The 24702-nt window shown below is 41.4% G+C and overlaps 1 protein-coding gene across 3 annotated transcripts in view; it reads left to right on the forward strand.

Moving 5' to 3' along the window:
- Window positions 1-24702, forward strand: part of SEPSECS (Sep (O-phosphoserine) tRNA:Sec (selenocysteine) tRNA synthase) — a 195505-nt gene that overhangs the window by 49640 nt on the left and 121163 nt on the right. For 2 of the 3 annotated variants that reach the window (XM_073609197.1, XM_073609205.1), the window contains exons 8-9: window positions 4283-4376; window positions 9374-9464. In XM_073609197.1, coding sequence (XP_073465298.1) covers window positions 4283-4376; window positions 9374-9464 — 185 coding nt within the window. Of the gene's footprint in view, window positions 1-4282; window positions 4377-9373; window positions 9465-18606; window positions 19070-24702 lie in introns of those variants that run through there. The other variant, XM_073609187.1, reaches the window with a different exon arrangement.

Consider the following 24702-nt stretch of genomic DNA (forward strand, 5'->3'; position numbering starts at 1 on the left):
TCTCGTACGTGAGGCTGTCGGCAACAGTTAAAAATGGAAAGTTTTGTAAATAAGTATGTTTGATTCAGCAGGAAAATAATAGTTAAAGGGAGAGGGGTAAATAAATCCTTAAAAATGGGTTAAAAATAACTTTTTGGGGTTTTTTTTTTCCTTGGCCTGTTGCTTTAAGGACCGGAAGGTTTTACCCCCTTAATGACCAGGCCATTTTTTGCGATGGGACACTGCATTACTTTAACCGACAATTGCGTGGGCATGCAACGCTGTACCCAAATAAAATTTTATGTCCTTTATTTTTTCAAACAAATAGACATGGAGGTTGAAACATTATGCTTTGGGGGTGTTTTTCTGCCAAGGGGACAGTACAACTTCACTGCATCAAAGGGACGATGCATGGGGCCAAGTACTGTCAAATGTTGGGTGAAAACCTCCTTCCCTCAGCCAGGGCATTGCAAATGGGTCGTGGATGGCTATTCCAGCATGACAATGACCCAAAACACCTGGCCAAGGCAACAAAAGAGTGGCTCAAGAAGAAGCACATTAAGGTCCTGGAGTGGCCTAGCCAGTCTCCAGACCTCGATCCCATAGAAAATATGTGGAGGCAGCTGAAGGTTTGAGTTACATAACGTCCGCCTTGAAACCTTAATGACTGAGAGGATCTGCAAAGAGGAGTGGGACAAAATTCCTCCTGAGATGTGTGCAAACCTGGTGGCCAACTACAAGAAACGTCTGACCTCTGTGATTGCCAACAAGTACTAAGTCATGTTTTGCGAAGGGGTCAAATACTTATTTCACTCATTAAAATGCAAATCAATTTAAAACTTTTTAGAAATGCGTTTTTCTGGATTTTTTTGTTGTTATTATTATGTCTCTCACTGTTAAACTAAACCTACCAATAAAATTCTAGACTGATCATTTCTTTGTCAGTGGGCAAACATACAAAATCAGCAGGCAATCAAATACTTTTTTTCCCCTCTCTGTAACAGAGGAAGGAAGCACCAGAGAGAAACGACACTTAGAGTTTTGGAGAGAGAAAAGTAAACACTACAGATATGTGTTTTGTTCACATTTCATAACTGGGGTTAACAACCACTTTTAACCACTTCCGGACTGCCGCACGCCGATTATACGTCCTTACTTTGACGGGGGATATCGTTGTTATGGCAGCAGCCAGCTGTCATAACCCGGTATCCTTGTGTTCGGCCGGCGGTCTGGTTTCTGTTAAGAGTGGTCTCTGCGGCGGATCCGTCGGCAGCAGCGGAGGCAATCGGATCTTCACCCTGGCTGAGCATGGAGATGAGCGAGGGGAAGATGGCCCCCACCTGTCTCCATAACAATGCAGGGCAGAAGTGACTTCAAAACGTCACTACCGCCCACAGCTCTTAAAGGGCCATTTTATTTAAATTTTTTTTAAATGACTTTTTTTTTTCTGCATTTTAGTGTAAATATGAGATCTGAGGTCTTTTTGACCCCAGATCTCATATTTAAGAGGTCTTGTCATGTTTTTTTTTCTATTACAAGGGATGTTTACATCCCTTGTAATAGGAATAAAAGTGACTCATTTTTTTTTTCTTTATATAAACACTGTATAAATAAAAGGTAACATAAATAAGAAAAATAAAATTCCCCGCCGAGCGCGCGTGCAGAAGCTAACTCATACGTGAGTAGCGCCTGCATATGAAACCGGTGTTCAAGCACACATGTGAGGTATCGCCACGATCGGTAGAGCGAGAGGAATAATTCTAGCTCCAGACCTTCTCTGTAACTTAAAACTTGCAACTGTAGAATTTTTTAAACGTCGCCTATGGAGATTTAAAAGTTTGTCGCCATTCCACGAGCGGGCGCAATGGGTGATATGGAAGAAATATCAAAAACTGCGCTAAGACAAATACATTAAAAAATAAAAAATCGAGAGGAGTTATATCCAAAACTGTGATCCCTCAGAAGCTGCAATTCTCATGTATAACATTAATACAAAAAAGAAGATTTGGAAAATTAGAATCGCGCTATCCATAAATAATTGACCAAAAATCAAACTGATTTCATAAGTACATCTGATAATAGTGAAAAATTCATAAATAATAAAAATCAAAAACACCCCAAAAACTAAAATGTGCGTGAACACATTGAGTAGTGAAACCAAACATTAATAGGTCCGTGAGTAATTGATTGAAGAGAACCTACATCAAAGTAAAAACAAAAAAACAAAAAAATTATCCGTATAATTTATATACTTTGATTGTGAATGTGAAAAAAGCAATCTAATGAACAAATAAATAAAAACCACCCGTAAATTTTTTTTACATTGATGTATGTTATCTCTTCAATCAATTACTCACGGACCTATTAATGTTTGGTTTCACTACTCAATGTGTTCATGCACATTTTAGTTTTTGGGGAGTTTTTGATTTTATTATTTATGATTTTTTCACTATTATCAGATGTACTTTAGTTTGATCAGCAGATCAAAAAACCGATTCAGTAGATCAGTTTGATTTTTGGTCAATTATTTATGGATAGCGCGATTCTAATTTTCCAAATCTTCTTTTTGAAGGGTGATATGTTGGGTATCAATTTACTCGGCGTAACATTATCTTTCACAATATAAAAAAAATTGGGCTAACTTTACTGGTGTCTTAATTTTTAATTCAAAAAAGTGTATTTTTTCACAAAAAAGTGCACTTGTAAGACCGCTGCACAAATAAGGTGTAACAAAGTATTGCAATGACTGCCATTTTATCCACTTGCCGACCACCGCACACCGATGTACTTCCCTTTTCTGGGGGCGGATATCGTTGTTATGGCAGCAGCTAGCTAGCTGCCATAACCCCGGTATCCCCGTTTTTGGTGTGGCGGTTGGCTACGAGATAAAAGTGGTCGCCGCGAGATCACTTTTATCGGTGACGGGAGAGGGGCCCCCCCTCCCGCCGCGATCCAGTGCCCTCCGCCGCTTACCAGAGCCTTTAGTAGCGGCATAGGCGATCGCGTCTATCCGCTAGCTGTGCATGGAGATGAGTGAGCGAAAGATGGCGCCCACTCATCTCCATGACACTGTAGGGCGTAACGTCACTTCCGCCCATACGTCTTAAAGGCATATTTTTTTTATCAATGTCATTTTTTTTTTAAATGACTTTTTTTTTTTTTTCTTTTTTGCATTGTAGTGTAAATATGAGATCTGAGGTCTTTTTGACCCCATATATCATATTTAAGAGGACCTGTCATGCTTTTTCCTATTACAATGGATATTTACATTCCTTGTAATAGGAATAAAAGTAACGCATTTTTTTTTTTTTTAAACAGTGTAAAAATAAATAAAATCATATAAAATAAATAAGAAGAATACATTTTTTTTTTTTTAAACGCCCCGTCCCGATGAGCTCGCGCGCAGAAGCCAACGCATACGTGAAAACGGAGGTCAAACCACACATGTGAGGTATCGCCGCGATCATTAGAGCGAGAGCAGTAATTCTATCCCTAAACATCCTCTGTAGTGCAAAACATGCAACCTGTAGAATTTTTTTAAACGTCGCCTATGGAGATTTTTGAGGGTAAAAGTTTGACACCATTCCACGAGCGGGCGCAGTTTTGAAGCGTGACATGTTGGGTATCAATTTACTCGGCGTAACATTATCTTTCACAATATAAAATAAATTGGGCTAACTTTACTGTTGTCTTATGTTTTTATTCAGAAAAGTGAACTTTTTCTAAAAAAGCGCGCTTTTAAGACCGCTGCGCAAATACGGTGTGAAAAAAAGTATTGCAATGACCTTTATTTTATTCTCTAGGGTGTTAGAAAAAAAAAACAATATATAATGTTTGGTGTTTCTAAGTAATTTTCTAGCAAAAAAAAACCGTTTTAAACATGTAAACACCTAAATTGCAAAACGAGGCTGGTCCTTAAGTGGTTATTCTCTAGGTTGTTAGAAAAAAATGTATAATGTTTGGGTGTTCTAAGTAATTTTCTAGCAAAAAAAACAGTTTTTAACTTGTAAACAACACATCTCAAAAAGAGGCTCGTCTGTAAGTGGTTGATTGAACCAGTTTTAGTATATTGACCTCTCAGTGTTTACGAGGTATAGTTGTATATGGGGGAAATAAATGAGTTTTTTCAGTCATTGGATCTTTTGCTAATTTTGTTTGGCCTTTTCATGGGGGAGACTGTGCCCTGTGTTCAGTATGACTTATGACATCAAGCTTGTTACATCTGTTGTTGAGTTCACAATTCAAGTGTACGTTGCGGTTTTCTCACACATCTATGCACAGTAACCCGGTTCTTTTCTTGTAGGACATGTTTACATATCTCTCCAGTGAATTGAAGGCACTTGCGGCAAAGCATAATGAATGCTTACTAGAGACACCACACAATCCAATTTCACTGGGTAAGTTAAGTGAATTCATTTTTAGGTTGATTTTTGATTGGCTAGATCAACTGGTTACTTGCATCTCTAATACTCCAATGTCTAGGGAGGTCCTAGATCTGTATGTCCTCTGGCTATAGACACTGCAAAACCAAACAAGGGAGTCTCACTTTTCCTGCTGCATTATTTTACAGCGTAATTTTGTACATTTGAGGCTTTCAGCATTCTAAAAGCCCATTCGTTTTAAGTAGGCTGGCAGAGCACCTTATCACATGAAAAAAACACACCAGCATTATTTTTTGGTAGTGCACACATGCACAGCATGTGTGTTGTGGTGCACTGTATTTGTACATTAAAGTGCCATTGTAAATGGTGTTTTCATTTGCATTTTCACAACACATAGGTTTGAAGTTTGGACCTGGGAATTAAGTCACTGGGATTGGCAGCATCCACCCAAAACCTACATCGTTTTTTATGTGGATTTACCATTTAAAATATAAAAGCCCAACTCAAGGTCGGAAACTCCTCAGACCAATCCCTCCACCCCTAACCCTATTTTGGTTAAGTTAATTCTTCTTTCAGACCCCTGCCCTCACTTGCTCGTAACGGAGGACCAGTCAGTCTCACACCATGCTGTCACTTACGTAACAATGCCACTATCAGCTGCACCCAGCACAAAGATTTTCCAGCTTGCGGGACCACAATCTAGGCAGCCTGAGAGCGATTGTCACTGGGCTAAATAAGAAATTAACCCTTTAACTGCCACCACCGACCTTTGATTTACGGGAGTCAGAACTCCCATCAATTTAGCAATACCAATTATGATTTTAGAATAATCGTCTGTAACACACACTACCACCACAGACAGGTCTGCTCGGAGGCCTTACTCTAAACAGTAGCGCTCTTCAGGAGGCAGGTTAGTTTATAGCTTACATTAAGAGCTTTAGAAACAAGGTTAACACTTTTCAAAATAAGGGTTTAACCACTTAAGCCCCGGAAGATTTTCCTGCTTAATGACCAGGCAATTTTTTGCGATACGGCACTGCGTCGCTTTAACTGACAATTGCGCGGTCGTGCGACACTGTACCCAAACAAAATTGACGTCCTTTTTAATTCCCACAAATAGAGCTTTCTTTTGGTGGTATTTGATCACCTATGCGTTTTTTAATTTTTTGCGCTATAAACAAAAAAAAAAGCGTAAATTTTGAAAAAAGCAATTTTTTAACTTTTTGCTATAATAAATATCCCAATTTAAAAACAAAAACAAATTTCTTCCTCTGTTTAGGCCGATATGTATTCGTCTACATATTTTTGGTTAAAAAAAAAAATCCCAATAAGCCTGTATTGATTGGTTTGCGCAGAAGTTATAGCGTCTACAAAATAGGGGATAGATTTTATGGCATTTTTATTATATTTTTTTTTTTTTTTTACTAGTAATGGCTGTGATCTTCAATTTTTTTTAATCGGGACTGCAACATTGCGATGGACACATCGGACACTTTTGACACTTTTTTGGGATCAGTGACATTTAGTGACAGCTATCAGTGCTATAAAAATGCACTGATTACTGTATAAATGTCACTGGCAGTGAAGGGGTTAACTGTGTTTCCTGTGTGTGTTCTGTGAGGGGGAATGTGGCTGACTAGAGGAGAAGAGAGATTGTTGTTCCTACTTAGTAGGAACACACGATCTGTCTCCTCTCCCCTGACGGAACCAGGATTTGTGTGTTTTATGTACACAGATCCCAGTTCTTGCTCTGTCACGGTCATTGCGCCCACCGGCACTCGCATCTGGGGATGTGCTGCGCGCATGCCTCCGCCGCCAGAGGAGTCTTATAGAGCGTACAGCAGTGTAACTGCGACGGCTGGTCCGGCAGTGGGGTTCAGATTTCTACTGCAATGTGTAACTGTTAGCCAAGACTGTCACGGCTGATGTAAGATTCCTGAACAACATGGCCGCTAGCTACAGCTTTTCGTGTGTCCAGTACATTACTGGTAGGTCCTGAATCCTGCAGAGAAGCCTGGCACATAGGAGGCAGGGCAGGTACTTGACATCCTGAGCTCACAAGAAGTGGGATAAAAGATGCTGGGCATCAGTCAACCGGGAGGAGGGCTACCCACACTTGACAGAGAAGTATGTCTACAGGGAACAGCACTGAAAAGTTGAGTATTCTATCCAGAGCTACTTTTTTTTCTTTAAAAAACCCTTAGGCAATATTTCCTGTATTTCAATTTTCAAGCGAAACGAGTTGATTTTCAAAAGAAAAATCTCAGAGTTTTACTGTGTTATTTATATCTGCCTACAATGAATGTGTTTTACCAGTACAAAGCCTTTACACAGCTCCATGTAAAATAGGTCTATTGATTGCACTTGCTATTATGTCCAGTCTGAGAGGAGTACAAATGGTCTTTGATAGCCCACTGTGCATTGTTAGGTTGTTTGGTATTAATATGCTGAAAGTGTTCAAATCCAAATTGGAGCTAAATTGTTAAAAAAAAATAAAAAAAACACCCTTGCAGTGGGGTCCTCCATATTTAAATGGTTAAGTATAGGTGTTGCAGAAAAAACTGTGATACCATATTCCTTGCTCCCCAGGCAGCTGTCGCTCTCCTCTTCTCTTTAATCTCTCTCTGTTGTGGATGGGCCCTTGCCATCCTAGTATACAATATAGGACTGCTGGATGGAGTGCCGAAAAGGAAGAGGCTTTGGGGACCAGTCATACAGGAGAGCACCTGTCAGTGCAAGGAATAAGGAGAATTCGGCTTCATTGGCTCCCTCAAACTCTGAAAGGGCTAATTTTACCAAACCACGTTTTTACCACTTCCCTTTAAGCTGCAGCAGTCATAGGTATACACATGTCACAGCCGTGATACTTTGCAGTCGTTGCAAGAATTAAACTCCCTGTTGCGTTTGTGGGGTATTGCCGTCTGACAAACGTGACCTATTCAGATGAATGGGACTGTGCTGCATGCAGTTGGGGCATGGTAGTGCAGCATTTGGGGGTTAAAACAGACAGCTAGGAGGCAACATATCGACGCCTGTCAAACATCTCTAAAAGTGACCGAGCGGCAGTCCTTGCTGCATGTCTTAAATGGGAACAAAGTCTGTAGAATATCGGTATGATTGTATAAACTGGATGTATTTTCAGAAACGTTTTCTGTGACAGAAGTCTTTGTTTTTTTTGTTTTTTTGTTTTTTTGTTTTTTTTCTTTTAATTTAAAGTAGAACAAAAAGCAGGACCTTTTTATTTTCTTTATTTATTTATTTTAATTGTGGATAGTGTAAGAGAAGGTTTTAAAGTGATTGTAAAGGTTCATTTAAAAAAACAAAAAACAAACCAAAAAAATGTTATACTTGCCACCTCTGTGTAAGGATTTTGCACAGTGTGGCCCCAACCCTCTTTTTCTGGGGTCCCCCGGCGGCGCTCCTGGCTCCTCTTCTGCATTGAGTGCCACCACAGAGAGCTGCATTCCATGGGGGTGTCCTCCCCGAGTCCTGTTGCATCCATTGACACAGGCAGCAGGACTCGGCCCCAACTCCCGTGTCACTTGATTTGATTGTCAATCTATCCAATGAGGAAACGAGACAGCGGCTGGAGCTGCTGGGCTCGTCCTTGTCGCTGGAAAGATCGGGTTCATGCAAGTAAAAGGGGGGCTCTGGGGGCCAGTTGCATCACAGAAGGTTTTCACCTGAATGCATTCAGGTGAAAAACCTTGAAACTTTACCATTCTTTTAAGCCACGTTGTGTGTCGTGTCCCCCCCCCCCCCCCCCCCCATTGGGGAGCTTTACCTTCACTTCCTGTCCCATAGCCAAAACAGGAAGTGAGAGGAAATCCTTTCAAAGAGGAAATCCCTGGTTGTCACTAGAACTAATGTACCCCTTGAATGACATCGCTCTAATTCTGTTAACAAGCGAAAATTTGGGAGTTTTTCACTTTTAGGGATAATAGTAAATAAGTCCCTAAATTCTACATACAAGTGAACTGATTGGAGGTTTGTTTTGTTTAATAAATGTTTAAATGTAAAAAATTTTCTGTGTCACTTAAGGTTGCTTCCACACTGGAGCGGGCATGCGTTGACGGTAAAACGCTGCTAGTTTTAGTGGCGCTATTCGGCTGCTAGCGGGGAGCTTATAACCCAGCTAGCAGCTGAGGAAGGGGTTAAATGCGCCGCTGCCGAAACGCTTTGCAGACGCTCCGGCAGCGGTGCGCATTCATTTCAATGGGCAGGAGTGGTGGTATACACCGCTCCAAAGATGCTGCTTGCAGGACTTTTTTTTAAACATCCTGCCAGCGCATCGCCTCAGTGTGAAAGCACTCAGGATATCACACTGAGACTGCAGGGGAGCCGTTTTACAGGCACTTTACAGGCGCTATTTTTAGCCCAAAAGCACCTGAAAAATGCCCCAGTGTGAAAGGGGTCTAACTGTTAGATTTTATGAGATGAAGGAAAAAAGAAAAAAAAAAAAATCGGCCTAATATATCGGCCCAAAAAAATCAGCATCACATATCGGCCACCGCGATTTCTAAATATCGGCATTGGCATCAGCCAGAGAAAAACCCATATCGGTCGACCTCTATTCAAAATATTAAGTCCATGTGACATAAGTGCTCTGTGTCAGCTTGAATCCAAATCACATGTGCTCTGGGCTAAACCTGTGTTTTCCGCTCCACTATGCCCTTAACCCACACACTCCACTCACAGATTCCTTTGGTGGCACATAAAGAAGAGGAGCACAGAGCACCAGCGGGGGACCCCAGAAGAGGAGGATTGGGGATGCTCTGTCACAAAACCATCGCACAGAGCAGGTAAATATAACATGTTTGTTATTAAAAAAAAAGATTAACTTTACAGTTATTTTAAGTGTGATGATCTATTACTAAAAGCTAAAACTGGATTAGTCTCCTGTATTTAAATATATAGGATCTGGTAAAGGCTGTGGGGGGGGGGGGGAACCTAGGCAGCATAAGCTATATATAAAATTGTTTTATTTTTCTGTCTTTATGTGTGGCAATTAGCTATGTCTCTGAAGAATCTGAATGATGAGGGCGGGACAGCCATCACTCAGTTGGGATCTATGCTTTTCACAAGACAGGTGTCTGGGGCAAGGTAAGTGGCATCTTGTTCTATGATGATCTATTTACGCAGTAAGTTGTATTTAAAAGAGAAGTATAGGAATCGCAAGGGGAAAAAAAAAAATCATACTTCCCTAGAAGGCTGCAACTATGTCCCGCCGCCGCTAAAAACGAGAACTGAGCAATCAAACACGGCTGATCGCTCAGCTCTGTTCTCAGCCTGCAGAGAGCTGGTGACTGTCGGTCATCGCTTTTTACTCTGCCCTCCATCGCTCACTGGAGCGCTGGGCTGTGGAAGGGGTGGGAGCGGCTGGCTCAGGCTCTCAGCTGCTGCTATGGTGGGGTTATGTATAAACGTAGCTGTACTAGAGTCACACTGATGCTTAAAGCGCACAAGATGTTTCAGAATGGCAATAATCACAACCAAAAACCTACTTCTAAGCAAAAAAACAAATCTAAGAAGTAATATAGCAGCAATAATAACTTTTATATGTGACATAAATGTTCTAGCTGAGTCCTTTAAAACAATATTTCACTAACAGAACAAAAAATGTAAAATGCCAGCCTTTTAAAAGAACAGTAATAGTACATATCCCACCATCTGTGCCTCCAATCCTTCCTCCTATTGCTTTGTTTAACTGGTGAAGAATCTTCAGCGTCCCACTGCTGCAGTGCTGTTCCTCCACCCATTGTATCTACCTGCAGAGCTGCAGTAGAGAATGCAGGTGTCTGACACACCAGGAAGTATTGAATGCTGAAGATTCTTTGGGAAGTATAGCTCTGGGACAGGTAAGTATGATTAATCTCTTCCGGGTGGCTTTTTTATTGTTTGAATGAGTCGCTTTATTTATGCTGGTCATACAATAACTTTTTTCCAAAATATATTCAGTCAGGGAAATATCCACATGCCGACTGCCCCATAGCACATTTACTGCTACAGGGCAGAAGTGTGTGTGTGTGTGTGTGTGTGTGTGTGTGTGTGTGTGTGTGCAGGTAGTGCAGAATCGCGTGTGTGTATATGTATGTATATATGTGTGTGTGTGTGTGTGTGTGTGTGTGTGTGTATGTGTGTGTGTGTATGTATATATATATATATATATATATATATATATATATATATATATATATATATATATATATATATATATATATATATATATATATATATATATATATATATATATATATATATATTCTGCACTACCGGGTATCGGGCGCTGCCAGCGGCTCACTCCTGTTGTGATTCTACACAGTGGGAGCTGATCAGCGGGTCCCCCCAGCCCGATGTCCGCCGGCACATGCTGATTGTTCAGCAGTCTGCCTATCCATGCCTTCAACTAGTAAAAGCACCTCCCCCACTACACTAAAAACACATCTTGGGCACACAGTTAACCCTTTGATCACCTCTGATGTTAACCCATTCCCTGCCAATGTTATTAGTACAGTGATAGTTTATATGTTTAAGCAATCATCACTGTATTGGTGTCACTGGTTCCCAAAAAAAGTGCCAGGTGTCCGATTTTGTCCACCGCAATATCGCAGTTCCACTGTAAGTCGCTGATTGCCGCCATTACTAGTAAAAGTAGACACTATAACTTTTTGCGCAAATCTTTTGATATACGCTTATTGTGTGTGGTGTGGGTTTTTTTTTGTTAGTTTTTTTTGTTTGTATTTGTTTTAGAGCATGAGGAAAAAATTTTTTTTTTTTTTTTCCAAAATTGAAAAAATATAGCGCAAAAAATAAACACGCAGGTGATCAAATACCACCAAAAGAAAGCTCTATTTGTGGGGTAAAAAAAGACATACTTTTTTTTGTATACAACATTGCACGGCCGTGGAATTGTCAGTTACAATAACGCAGTGCCGTATAGCAAAAAATGACCTGGTCAGGAAGGGGGTAAATGTTCTGGAGCTGAAGTGGATTTGAGGCTGTAAATAAAAAATAGGGAGAAGGGTCACCAGCCTTGTGCATTGCCATAAAAAACTTTTAATAAGAGACAGCTAAACACTCCATTATACTCACAGAGAACATTGTCACAGGCATTAAACACAAAACCCCACCAGTCAGATAGGCACCTCTGACGCGTTTCGAGGGACATGCCCTCTTCCTCAGAGTTGGTCACATAAGGCTGTCATTATTGGTTTTGCTGAAAAAGCCTGTTTACAGAGCTTTATCTCAAGCTCAGATTTCCAACACATTACTCGGAGCAATTCAGTGGGACAAGCAGGGGGAAAAATAATTTCCATAATTTGTTGGTGTAACATTAAGATAAGGGTGTCTTTCCTGTTTGATTGCTAAAAATGTGCATGACATTGCATTCACTTATGCGAGTGTCTGAATGTTCAATGAATGCAGAGATCATCCAGATCATCAGATATTATCGTTGCAACCTGGGTATTGATCTGCTTGGGCTATTCCTAGCAAGGGTAAACACGTATTTTGGAATGGAGCCTTGAAGTGTCCTGGGATGATCTCATTTTGAGTTTAGCAAAAACAACCCCTGCTCCTATACAGCTTTTAAAGGATTTTTTTTTTAACACTTTACAGGTGTGTAATGCATGCACTGCCATACTGCCAGATGCCTTTTTTTTTTTCAATCAATTTTCCTTTAAATGGTAACCTCCATTTCAATATATTCTTGGGACATTGTATTTGGCTCCAGTGTGATTTGCAAGTCTGAATGATTTTCTGGTCTCTGATGGCCTTGAGAAACATTTGTACTTCAGAGCGAAATGCTTCATTACACTGAATTGTTCTGAGTTTCCCTGCTCGGGAGAAAAATGCTGTATCCACCCATTGGCCATCTCTTCGTTCAGCAGTCTGGCAGATCAGATTCAGCTGAGGTGGTTATGTCTCCATAGTGCTGGGATGGTCGGCAGCTGACACACTTCTAGCTCAATGCTCGTAAACTAATTCATAACATGGGAGGTTTGTGTGGTCATTTGAACAGTGCCTCTTTATTAGATCCTTCAAATGCGGAACATCCCAAACACGTACAACATGGTAGCTTGTTTGTGCCATGAGCAGAAATGGGGTCATATGAAAGTAGCCTTCAAGATGATTAAATTTGACGTTCAGCTAGGGGAAGTATAAACACTCCTCTTTCTGACCTGTGCTTTTAAAAATGCTAGCTACCAGATTGTCATGGTAATCCCATGGCTTCGATACTTTGTGAGTCATTGGCCTAGAACAGTGATGGCGAACCTTGGCACCCCAGATGTTTTGGAACTACATTTCTCATGATGCTCATGCACTCTGCAGTGTAGTTGAGCATCATGGGAAATGTAGTTCCAAAACATCTGGGGTGTCAAGGTTCGCCAGCGCTGGCCTAGAACAAGCACTGTATGCATGTTGGGAAATCCTGGCTTTTTTTTTTTTTTTTTTTTTTGCTGATGACTATTTGCTTGTCGCTCAGTTTTAAAGAAACTGGGTCAACATGACAACCAGGCAACTAGCATTTTAAGGAAGAGAAGTTAAGGGTGTCGTCATCCATACTTCTCTGGGCACTTGTTTCCTTTTGAGTGAAAATAATGCATTGTCGTCCCAGTAGTGCTGGTTGCCAAGCTATAAAGGCAAGTAGGCACAATAGATACTGTTCACCTATACACTATGGCCAAGCATTAAAAATGGGCTTTATACTAGCAGGCCTGTTTGTTAAATTGCTGCCTCTTCGCTTTCCCTGGCCACAGTGGGTATTCAAACCCTTTAGATTTGTAGAAGACCTTGTACCCCTGCCACATGCTGTGATTTCTCTCACTGGCTGAAAGTCTTGTAGTGATGTATGAGGCCACTGGAGAAATCATTTAGCAGCTGGAGAACAAGTATTCTACACACCCAATGTGTGGATAATACAGGTATGCAGCAGCCAATGAGCAGCAATTCAGGACAGAAAACTTTGGAATGGTAAGTACAGAGTCTGTTCTCTTAAAGCCTGGGTATTTTTATATAAGTGACTCTGACTCATTAATAAAGAGTCACTGACCTGGAGGAAGAATCCTGTAAAAGTGTAGGGACCTGCTTATTCCAGGTCAAAGCCATGTAGGAAGAACAGAGATGAGGGCCCTAAAGCATGCCCTTCAGTAACAGGTCAACTTGAACACTTCTATCTTTCTATCTCGACCGGAATCCCAGGGGTGTCGCAGGGAAAGATGAGATTAAAATAGGTACGTGTGGTGCATTAGCCTAACCTGTATAGGGACCTTAGTCATTTTTAACATCACATTGAGTTCACTTTAAAGCGGGGGTTCACCCACACTGCCAAAAAAAAAAAATATTAAAAGCCAGCAGCTACAAATACTGCAGCTGCTGACTTTTAATACATGGCCACTTACCTGTCCCAGGGTCCAGCGATGTCGGCAGGGGACGCCGAGAACCCGCTGGGTTCTCGGCAGCTGCCGCCGCCATTCTAGGTGAGGGAATCAGGAAGTGAAGCGTTGCGGCTTCACTTCCTGGTTCCCTACTGCGCATGCGCAAGTCGCGCTGCGCGTCCCAAATGGTCCCCGCTCTCTCCTGGGAGCTGTGTGTTCCCAGGAGACAGCGCGGTGGGGACGGGAAGAGGCATAGACTCCCATGGGAGTCTAAGCCGGAAGTGGGTGCAAATACCTGTCTTAGACAGGTATCTGCACCCCCCCTCCCCCCTGAAAGGTGCCAAATGTGACACCGGAGGGGGGGAGGGTTCCGAAAAGCGGAAGTTCCATTTTTGTGTGGAACTCCGCTTTAAGCAAAATATGTCTGGAATACATTAACCTCCTGGGTGGATGTTAAACCACAAGTTTCTGAAGCGCTAGAAACTGTCAGTCATGTGTGGATATATGTGGATAAAACTGATACCCAGTGCAGCTGCCAACCACTGGAGAAATGGAGAGCAGGAATCAAAAGACAAAAAAGCCATGGACTGGATTCAAACTTAGTTTATTGCACTGTAGACAGTTACCCAGCAAATTACAAAGGCTGTTTGGTGCTGGTACAAAACTGCAGCAGATAATAAAAAGCATATAGCTATGTAACTGCATTATATTAAATTTAAAAATGGTACCACCATGATGTCTGGGTGAGAAGGGGTTAAATGCTTTCAGGAGGCTCGCCAGTCACACGTGGAGAGAGATCATTCCAAAATGTGTGGGGAACATTATTGTCTTGATGGAAGAAAGTGGGGTGATGGACTGCCTCTTGCTTCTGACGTGAGGTCAGGTACTGTCAGAATCTAGATGTTACCCTGAAAAATCTATATTTAAGATTTTTCATATCTCATAGATATGATGTGGGTTAAATGAGAGTTCCTTTCGACCAAGAGTGAAAGCTTCAAATATAATAACAATTATTAGGAAGCAGTTCCTTTCAGCTTGCTGGTCTATCAGAAAAGAGCGCTACCTCCCCCTTGGCTCTGAGTATATCAGACCAGGCTGATGGCTCATTGGTTGGCCTAGCTTGGATCATGATTGGAGGGCTTACTCCATAAGTTGGCCCCCTTTTATGCAAATCCTTGTGACTATGTTGGCCAAGTGTGTTAATTGCATTTTCCCAGGAAGTTAGGTCCAATGCATATCCCAGCATGGCACCCTTTTAAATGAGTAGGTGTAAAACAATGGAATTGGTTCTCCATAGTTTGCATATACAAGCCGTGTTATACGCCGATAAATATGGTATATTATGCTTGGAATGACAACTCGAGTCAGTTCAGTGGTAATTTATCATCAGAGGGTATTAATGACCTAACCCCTATCCAACCCCAGGATGATATTCTGCACATTCTGGAAGAGTGTGGGGAGATTAGACACACTACGTTCAAGCCTCCATCTACATTTAATCCCACAGAGGTCCACATATAGAGACTTTTGATTAGGCAGTGTATAGGGACTTTGTGCATTTGTGTGATACCTCTATTAGACAGAGTTCTGCAAACCTAAGTGCACCCGAACGTCTAGCCCTTAAAGTAACCCGAAACAAAGACATTATTGTCAAACAGGCTGACAAAGGCGGTAGTTTAGTGATGCAAAATAAATCAGACTACCTCAAGGAGGCCCATCCGCTCTTGGCCGACCGTGATTGGTCATGGTGTACAGGGCCAATCCCAGTAGTAAATAAGAGTCATGAACGAAAGCCATCCACTATAGGTGATGCTACATTAAGCTATAGTATATTCCCTGATGACTCTTATAGAGGTGACCATTACAGTACATTGGTTTTGATACAATTGGTTGATTTGTGTGATACACAAGATATAATGTCCAGCACATAATCAGCCCAAACTTTGAAAACGTCTCACACGTGGTATTGCCATACTCTGGAGTACATAACATGTTTTGGGATGTAATTCTAAGTATGCCCATGCTGTATGTAAGACATCCTAATAAGTTGACAACTTTGTTTAACAAAAAAAAAATAAAAATACATTTTAATTTTCATTCCACATTTTCCAAAAACTAACAGCCAATAAATGAATTCTTCAAAAGACTCACCATGCCTCGTACAAGATACCTTGGGGTGTTTGCTTTCAAAATGTGGTCTTTTTTTGGGTGCTCCTTGGTTTTTTGCCCCCTCTGTATGGCTAGGCTGTGAAAAAGTCTGACACATGTGGTATCTCCATACTTGTAGTAGAATGTGTTTTGGGGTGTAATTCTACACTTACCTATGCTGTGTGTTATAAACATCTTATTAATTGACAAGTTTGTGTAAAGAAATTATTTTTACTTTCCTGCATTTTCCAAAAACGTGGCAAAATACATTTTCAAAAGACTCACGGTGTCTCTTAAATACCTTGGAGGGTTTGCTTTCCAAAATTTGGTCTTTTTGTCAGTGTTTCCACTGTCTTCGTGATCCAGGGCCTCCAAAAATGTGATAGGTAGTCAGGAAATTAGATGTGTAATTTTATACCCCTTGACAGCCCAAAGGTGCTTCTTGGATTATGGACCCCTCTATGCATATAGGGCTAGCATGTGATATACTGTATACTTGGGAGGCATAGCAGAATGTGTTTTGTGGTGTAATTATGTCTATGCTGTGTGTAAAACATAACTTGTTTAAAATGGCAACTTTGGGGGGGGGGGGGGGGAATCAAATTTTATTTAATAATTTTCCAAAAAAATGTGACAAACTTACAACTTAAAAAAACTCACCATGCCTCCATCTAAATACCTTGTCTATTTTCCAAAAAAAAGAGGTCATGGGGGGGGGGGGGGGGTTGGGGTTGTATTGTCCTGTCATTTTAGGGCCTCAAGGAATGGTATAGGCATACCATAGTTCATTTCACACAGACTAAATATACACTGATTTGGGTTATTTTTTTTCCAAGGTAATGTAGCAGAATACATTTTGGTCTAAATTTCATAAGAAAGATTGCTTATTTGCAAAATAGACGAAAAGAAACGTGTTTAAAAAATAAAGAACGAAAAATAATTTTTTCATTTAACGCAAAAAAATAAATAAATCTCAGAGGTGACTAAATAACCACAAAAGAAAGCTCTATCTGTCCCAAAAAATGAGACATTTTATTTGGGTACAGTTTTGCATGACCGAGTAATTGCCATTCAGAGTGTAACAGCGCTAAGAGCTGCAAATTGGCCTGGGTGGGGGGGGGGGGGGGGTGAAAGTGTCTGGTATTGAGTTGGTTAAGACAGTTTATCACTGAAATAAAGTAGAGCCTCTACCTGTCCTACCCAGCTTCTTTACAGGCTTGTGTATCATTACAGTACAGGTGCTCTAAAGAACTACCTTGAAGAGTTAAAAGTAGAGCTCTCCAAACTTTCTAAACAAAGGGCCATTTTCCTGTCTTTCAGACTTTAGGGGAGGTGGACTGTGGCCAGTTGGAATAAAAAAATGCCTCGGGCTTGGTGGTCAGTGGAAATAAAAAAAAATTACATAGCACCTGTGGTCAGTAGAAAGAGGACTGGTGCCCCATCATTGTCAGTGGAAGGAATAGTGTCCCATTGTTGGTGTCAGTGGAAGTAATGGTATCTCATTGTTGTCAGTGGAAGGGATGGTGTCCCATTGTTGTCAGTAGAAGGGATGGTGTCCCATTGTTGGTGTCCGTGGGAGGGATAGTGCCCCATCGGTGGTGTGTCCGCGGGAGGGATAGTGCCCCATCGGTGGTGTCCGCGGGAGGGATAGTGCCCCATCGGTGGTGTCCGCGGGAGGGATAGTGCCCCATCGGTGGTGTCCGCGGGAGGGATAGTGCCCCATCGGTGGTGTCCGCGGGAGGGATAGTGCCCCATCGGTGGTGTCCGCGGGAGGGATAGTGCCCCATCGGTGGTGTCCGCGGGAGGGATAGTGCCCCATCGGTGGTGTCCGCGGGAGGGATAGTGCCCCATCGGTGGTGTCCGCGGGAGGGATAGTGCCCCATCGGTGGTGTCCGCGGGAGGGATAGTGCCCCATCGGTGGTGTCCGCGGGAGGGATAGTGCCCCATCGGTGGTGTCCGCGGGAGGGATAGTGCCCCATCGGTGGTGTCCGCGGGAGGGATAGTGCCCCATCGGTGGTGTCCGCGGGAGGGATAGTGCCCCATCGGTGGTGTCCGCGGGAGGGATAGTGCCCCATCGGTGGTGTCCGCGGGAGGGATAGTGCCCCATCGGTGGTGTCAGGAGGAGGTTTAATGTTTTGTATCAGTGAGAGGAATAGTGCCCCAAGGGCTAGAAAAAGGCAAGCAAAAGGCCACAGTTTGGAGACCACTGGCTTAGTGAATCCTGTGATGTGAAAGTCCCATACCAAACACTTAAAGTAGATTTCAGTTGATTTGAGCTGGAAAATCTCTTCATGTATATTTTGGAGATACAAACTTTTTAAAATAGGTTTACTAAAAATTAGTTATGGGCTGAATATTTTTTTTTCCGTACCTAGGACACTTGGCCTCCAGCAAGACAATAAATCTAGGGAATGTGGTTGTCGGTACTCATGGACACTTCCTTTAGTGCCAAACATACTTCACAAACCATGTGCAGCCACTAAGATGTTAGCATTGCTCACTGGAGTAGAATTTATTTTGTCCAGGACCCTTAGCATAAAGTATAGCGGTATCCAACAAGCCCCAGGCTTTTCAGGGTAATACCTTGTTTACAAATCAGTCATAACATTTTTAGAATGTAGCTACAGAAATAGTGCTGTCAGTTTTATACTAGTCCTTTAACCTCTCTTATAGGTTATGCTACTATTTTATAATTTTTTTTTTTTTTTTCCCTTATACAGGGTTGTACCGCTTGGTTCTTCACAGACCGTTAATGGGTACATTTTTAAGGGTTTCATGTCTCACAGTAACAACTATCCATGCGCTTACCTGAACGCAGCTTCTGCCATAGGCATTAAAAAGCGAGATGTTGACATATTCATCAAAAGACTGGACAAGTGCCTAAGGCTGTGCAGGAAAGAGAAACATTTAGGAGCTGAAACGGCAGGTGATCTGCAGGCAACAAAGGAGGATGTCGTGGAATTAACACAGCACCTCGCAGAATCTTTACAAGTGGAAGCTGAGGATCAGCGGCTATTGACTTAACACGATAAGGATTATTTATAAGCTGAAGAACATTTCTTCTAACTGCAATGCTGTTGACTGTGCCCACGCTTGTACTTAATCATACATACCCAAAATGCAGGGAATATTTATGGTTGAAATTGGTTTGCAGCTAATATAATAAACCTGAAGTTTATGTAAGACATTTTTAGACATATTTGCAACAAATGTGACATTAAGCTTGCAACACTTTTTCACTTTTAATTCCACATACTTAAACTAGCCTGAGGCATTTTTAAAGTGAACCTGTGTAGTTTTCTCCTATTAAGCAAGTAACAGGTTTTGACTTTACAGAGTCAATGCTTGCCTTCCATGACTCGCAGCCAACCTGCAAAAATGCCTAGTAACATTAGTTATGTGAGAAAACAAGACCAAGGCCTTGACTGCTACCAAAGCCAATATAACGCCCCCCCCCCCCAGGGATACTCTTAAAAATCACAGGGCCCCATACAGCCGATCTGACAGGGCCCCCTTCCCTTGGCCAAAAGTCACTGAGGACATAGATAGTCCCTTTCTCTGTAGCCTCAGCTGAACAGATGAATGAATAGGAAGCGCTCCAAGGCTTCCTGCTCATTCACAAACTGAAATATAGTAAACACCATCTACTATGATTCAGTGACAAATGGAAATAGGGGGTGATTGGTACCAATCGCTCACTGTGTTCATTCAGGAACGGAAGGGGTCAGTAAGTTACATAGTTACGGCCCCTTCCCCTGCTCTCTATCCTGAAACACACCCCCCCCTCCTGTGTGCTGTGCCTGCAGCAGCTATGGTAGTAGGAATCGCAAATTCTCAATTTGATGAAAGCTGAATAGCCGGTTTTCGCTTATCTTTGCTAAGATGGTGCAGATAAGCCCAATGCGTTTGTATTTAACAATTTAATGTTCTAATACACAAAGATATGTACTTGTGCATTGGTTGTACTGACGAGCCATCTTGAAGACTTAGACAGAGACTTAGACAGAGGAAACTGAAAGGATAGGTTCACCTTTTGGAAAAAAAACGCACGTGTTTTTGCAGGGAAAATCTTTTTTTTAATTTTTTTTATTTTTTTTTTATTTTTACGGAGCCTGCAAAGCGTTCCCCTGTGATCAGTGGATCCCGGGTACTATGTCAGGCTTCTGCAGACACTGCAGTTTTCTGCCCAGACCTCCTGTATGGGCTTTCAGTTGGAAAGCTGGAGAAAGTATCATTGGACTACAAGTGCAGGACTTGTAGTATATTTATGCACAGATCTCTGTTAAGGGGCAGCTGTGTGGATAGAGGCCCTGCGAACCCCTTCATACAAGCAGGGGAGTGCTTAGAAACACGTTACACCCTAAATACCGATGTAACATGTTTCTAAAGGTGAACTAATGCCTAGTACACCCGATGAGAAAATCAGACCAAAAATACCACTATCGGAGCGACTGTCCATTAACCTGATCATCAGTACACAGCTTTCGAGAGCAGATCATGACAGTTCATGCAAAATTATCCGAAGGGACAAGCGCAAATGTTTCTCATACGATACCAGAACAAATTATTTTTGTGTAATTCGTATAGTATTTGTATGAAAAAAAATTATGGGATTAAGACCACGCATGCTTGGAAACAAAAGAAGACAATACATTACATTGCTTCCAAAGTTGTATTCTGTCGTATGAGAATTTTCGTAACTTTAGTAACCTATAGATTTTTGAGCCTACCATGCAAAAAAAAAAAAAAAAAAAAGATTGTTTGTTTGATTTTTGTAACGTGTATACTAGGCATTAGACTTTTTAATTTTCACACTGTGTGAAACAAGTCAACTGTGGATGATATAGCACTTATAGGAAGCATTCTGCAATACATTTTTCATCCATTGCACAACTTTCACTGATGACACCACCAATGTAGCTAAGATACAGTGGGGACGGAAAGTATTCAGACCCCCTTAAATTTTTCACTTTGTTATGTTGCAGCCATATGAGATAGCAAATTATTAGAAGGAAAAAACTAAAAACCAGAAACAATACTTTATGAAATTTTCAATTATAAGTACCAATTTTAAGCAGCAGAGCACATCTTTACAAGTGACAGCACCTAGGCACACTGGAGCTCTGACCAGAAGTAGCAAACAAAAAAGGTATGCCACATCCCATAATAGCAAAAAAAGAACAATTGGTTCCCCTGGGGTGGGATTTTACAGGCATTACCACAAAAAAGACATTAATAGTAAAAAAGATATTTTATTACAAAATGCAAAAACATAACATACAATACACCAGAGTAAAAAATTATTAAATTAACACACATGAAAGATACATATGCACGATTGCATCGGGAATGACATGCATGTGACAAAAAATATATATATATCACACAAGACAATAAATGAAAACAGACAAATGATAAAAGATGGAGTGGGTCTCACTAAACCGACGCGTTTCGGAAAGTCCTTCGTCAAGGTTTGACAAGTGAGAATTAACATCTATTGAATATTGTAAAGGCAGAAAGTGCAACAATGGTTAGTATCACATACATGTATAGAGTGGTGTACCCCCCGCACCCTATGTGTGAGAGAGTACACACTTACCCAATGCAGGTGTAATAAAGACATTCAAGGCAAATGATCAGCTCTGCTGTGGTGTCCCAGGCCACGTGCATATATCAAAAATCCAAAAATGGGTAGGCAGAAAGCTATAAAAGGTTCGTATGAAGAGTACTGTCCCCCTAGATGCTGAAGAGACGCCGCGTCCAAATATAGGCGCAGCGTCTGTGCGCAGGCTGGGGTCCAAATGGATCTTCGGACCTAAGATTACACAAACCATATCATAAGGAAAGGTCAGTATCGTAAGAAAAGGCCAATAGTAATAGAGGTGGTGGGAACTAAAGAAAACAAAGTCCTAAAAACAGTACAAAGAAGTGTACATATGTATGGAGGATAAGGACCAGAAGCATACCTGGAGACTAGAGCTGGAGGAGACACCTACAAGATGTAGCGTAGGAGGGAGAAGGGGGGGCTCATAGATCACCGTGCCGGCTACCGGGCTGACATTAAAGTGAAGGCCTAATGTTAAAGAACAAGAAGAAAGAGGGTGGAATTCATAAAGAAATGCATAAACAGGTTGTGGTGTGTGTAAAACACACCACATATAGTAAAGTATTCTCCAAGGTATAATTTGAAAGGTACCCCCAATCAATCAGAGTGACTTACCTATGACAGCCAGGAGCGCAGCATAAGTGCATCATCCACCTCCGATCACAAGATCAGAGTGGATGAGCTAGAGTATATATCCCCGTTAGAGGTGCTCCCAGATGATTGTAACAGCAAACAGCTGAGCGCCGTGTCCTCCCTAGGCTGCCTCCAAAGGCGCACTGTTCTTCCAGCATCACAGGAGTATATCAGGACAAGAATAGACATACAGTGGGGACGGAAAGTATTCAGACCCCCTTAAATTTTTCACTCTTTGTTATATTGCAGCCATTTGCTAAAATCATTTAAGTTCATTTTTTTTCCTCATTAATGTACACACAGCACCCCATATTGACAGAAAAACACAGAATTGTTGACATTTTTGCAGATTTATTAAAAAAGAAACTGAAATATCACATGGTTCTAAGTATTCAGACCTTTTGCTCAGTATTTAGTAGAAGCACCCTTTTGATCTAATACAGCCATGAGTCTTTTTGGGAAAGATGCAACAAGTTTTCACACCTGGATTTGGGGATCCCCTGCCTTCCTCCTTGCAGATCGTCTCCAGTTCTGTCAGGTTGGATGGTAAACGTTGGTGGACAGCCATTTTTAGGTCTCTCCAGAGATGCTCAATTGGGTTTAAGTCAGGGCTCTGGCTGGGCCATTCAAGAACAGTCATGGAGTTGTTGTGAAGCCACTCCTTTGTTATTTTAGCTGTGTGCTTAGGGTCATTGTCTTGTTGGAAGGTAAACCTTCGGCCCAGTCTGAGGTCCTGAGCACACTGGAGAAGGTTTTCCTCCAGGATATCCCTGTACTTGGCCGCATTCATCTTTCCGTCGATTGCAACCAGTCGTCCTATCCCTGCAGCTGAAAAACACCCCCACAGCATGATGCTGCCACCACCATGCTTCACTGTTGGGACTGTATTGGACAGGTGATGAGCAGTGCCTGGTTTTCTCCACACATACCGCTTAGAATTAAGGCCAAAAAGTTCTATCTTGGTCTCAGACCAAATATATGAGCGTCACAGCAAAGGGTCTGAATACTTAGGACCATGTGATATTTCAGTTTTTCTTTTTTAATAAATCTGCAAAAATGTCCACAATTCTGTGTTTTTCTGTCAATATGGGGTGCTGTGTGTACATTGAGGAAAAAAATGAACTTAAATGATTTTAGCAAATGGCTGCAATATAACAAAAGGGTGAAAAATTTAAGGGGGTCTGAATACTTTCCGTCCCCACTGTATGTCTATTCTTGTCCTGATATACTCCTGTGATGCTGGAAGAACAGTGTGCCTAGGCGCTGTCACTTGTAAAGATGTGCTCTACTGCTTAAAATTGGAGCTTCTAATTGAAAATTATTTCATAAAGTATTGTTTTTTGTTTTTAGTTTTTTTCCTTCTAATAATTTGCTTTCTCATTGTGTTTAGGGTCCTTTTCATATGAGCGTTCCATGTTTCATCAGTTCAGTCACGTTTTTTCAAATCAAAAACGGATCAGTTGACGTCAGTTTCTTATCCATTTCTCATTGTTATCAGTTTTACATCAATTGTACATCCATTATTTAATTTTTTTTTTTTTTTTCACATCCACTACCGATGCAAAAACGGATGCAAAACTGACCATTTGGCAGTTTACTTCCTTTTTTTTTTTTTGTCGGTTCCATTTTTTTAACAGAAGAATATTTGGGGCTTTGATCCGTTCCAAAAAAACAGATGTAGATAGATCATCCGTTTACATCTGTTTTTCCATAGAGATGCATTGATGTCCGTTTTTCATCCGTCAGTGGATGAATGAAAAAACGGAAAACCTATGGGAAAGGGGCCTTAAGCCCAGGTTCACACTAAGCTGCGGGAATGAAGCCATGCGAGTTCAGCTGCACCCCCGCATGTCAGTCCCGATTTCAGAGACATCTGTGCGGGTTTCTGCACAGATGTCAATGTAAATCGCAAAAATTAGTACAGAATATTTTTTAAATCGGTGCGGTGACGCAAATGCAGCATCGCACCGATACGGACAGTGCATTTGACATACGAATTGCATGTCAAATTGTACCAATGTGAACCAGGGCTAAAGAATCCCTGTTATACAGGGAAATCTTTTTAGATTTTAAGCATAATAAAAATTACAGTATTTACAGGTCAACTGTGCATCTGGTATTGCTGGTGCATATACCACAGACACAGCCCAACATTACAGTATCATGCATTTCAAATTGTAGTTGTAGCTGGCTAATTGGCCGTCATTTTTCCATTTATTAAAAACTAGGGCTTGGGTGTGAAATGAGATGGTTAGTTAAACTTTGTGATTTCTTTTTGACCCTTCCCGTAAACTGAAGTAAAATTGATGTTCTTTCTGTTGTACATAATTTTTGCTGTACTTTTTTCCTGTTTAATGGAGAACTTTTTGGTTCTTTTTTAGGTCCATCTAACCATACTCTGACTGGTTATACTATCTGAATAGGTTGTATAATGGGTCATTTACCTTCTATAGAGATCTTGGCATACAAGCGGATATGCTTTGTACAAAGCTGTTTTTGACCCTTTTGATGACGTTAGTGTGAAAACTGCAGGCTCTATGTAGTCTCATCCCCAATTTCACTTTTATGAAGACAAAGT

Source organism: Aquarana catesbeiana, linkage group LG01 (genome assembly GCF_042186555.1).
Source record: "Aquarana catesbeiana isolate 2022-GZ linkage group LG01, ASM4218655v1, whole genome shotgun sequence".
Classification (NCBI taxonomy): Eukaryota; Metazoa; Chordata; class Amphibia; order Anura; family Ranidae; genus Aquarana; species Aquarana catesbeiana.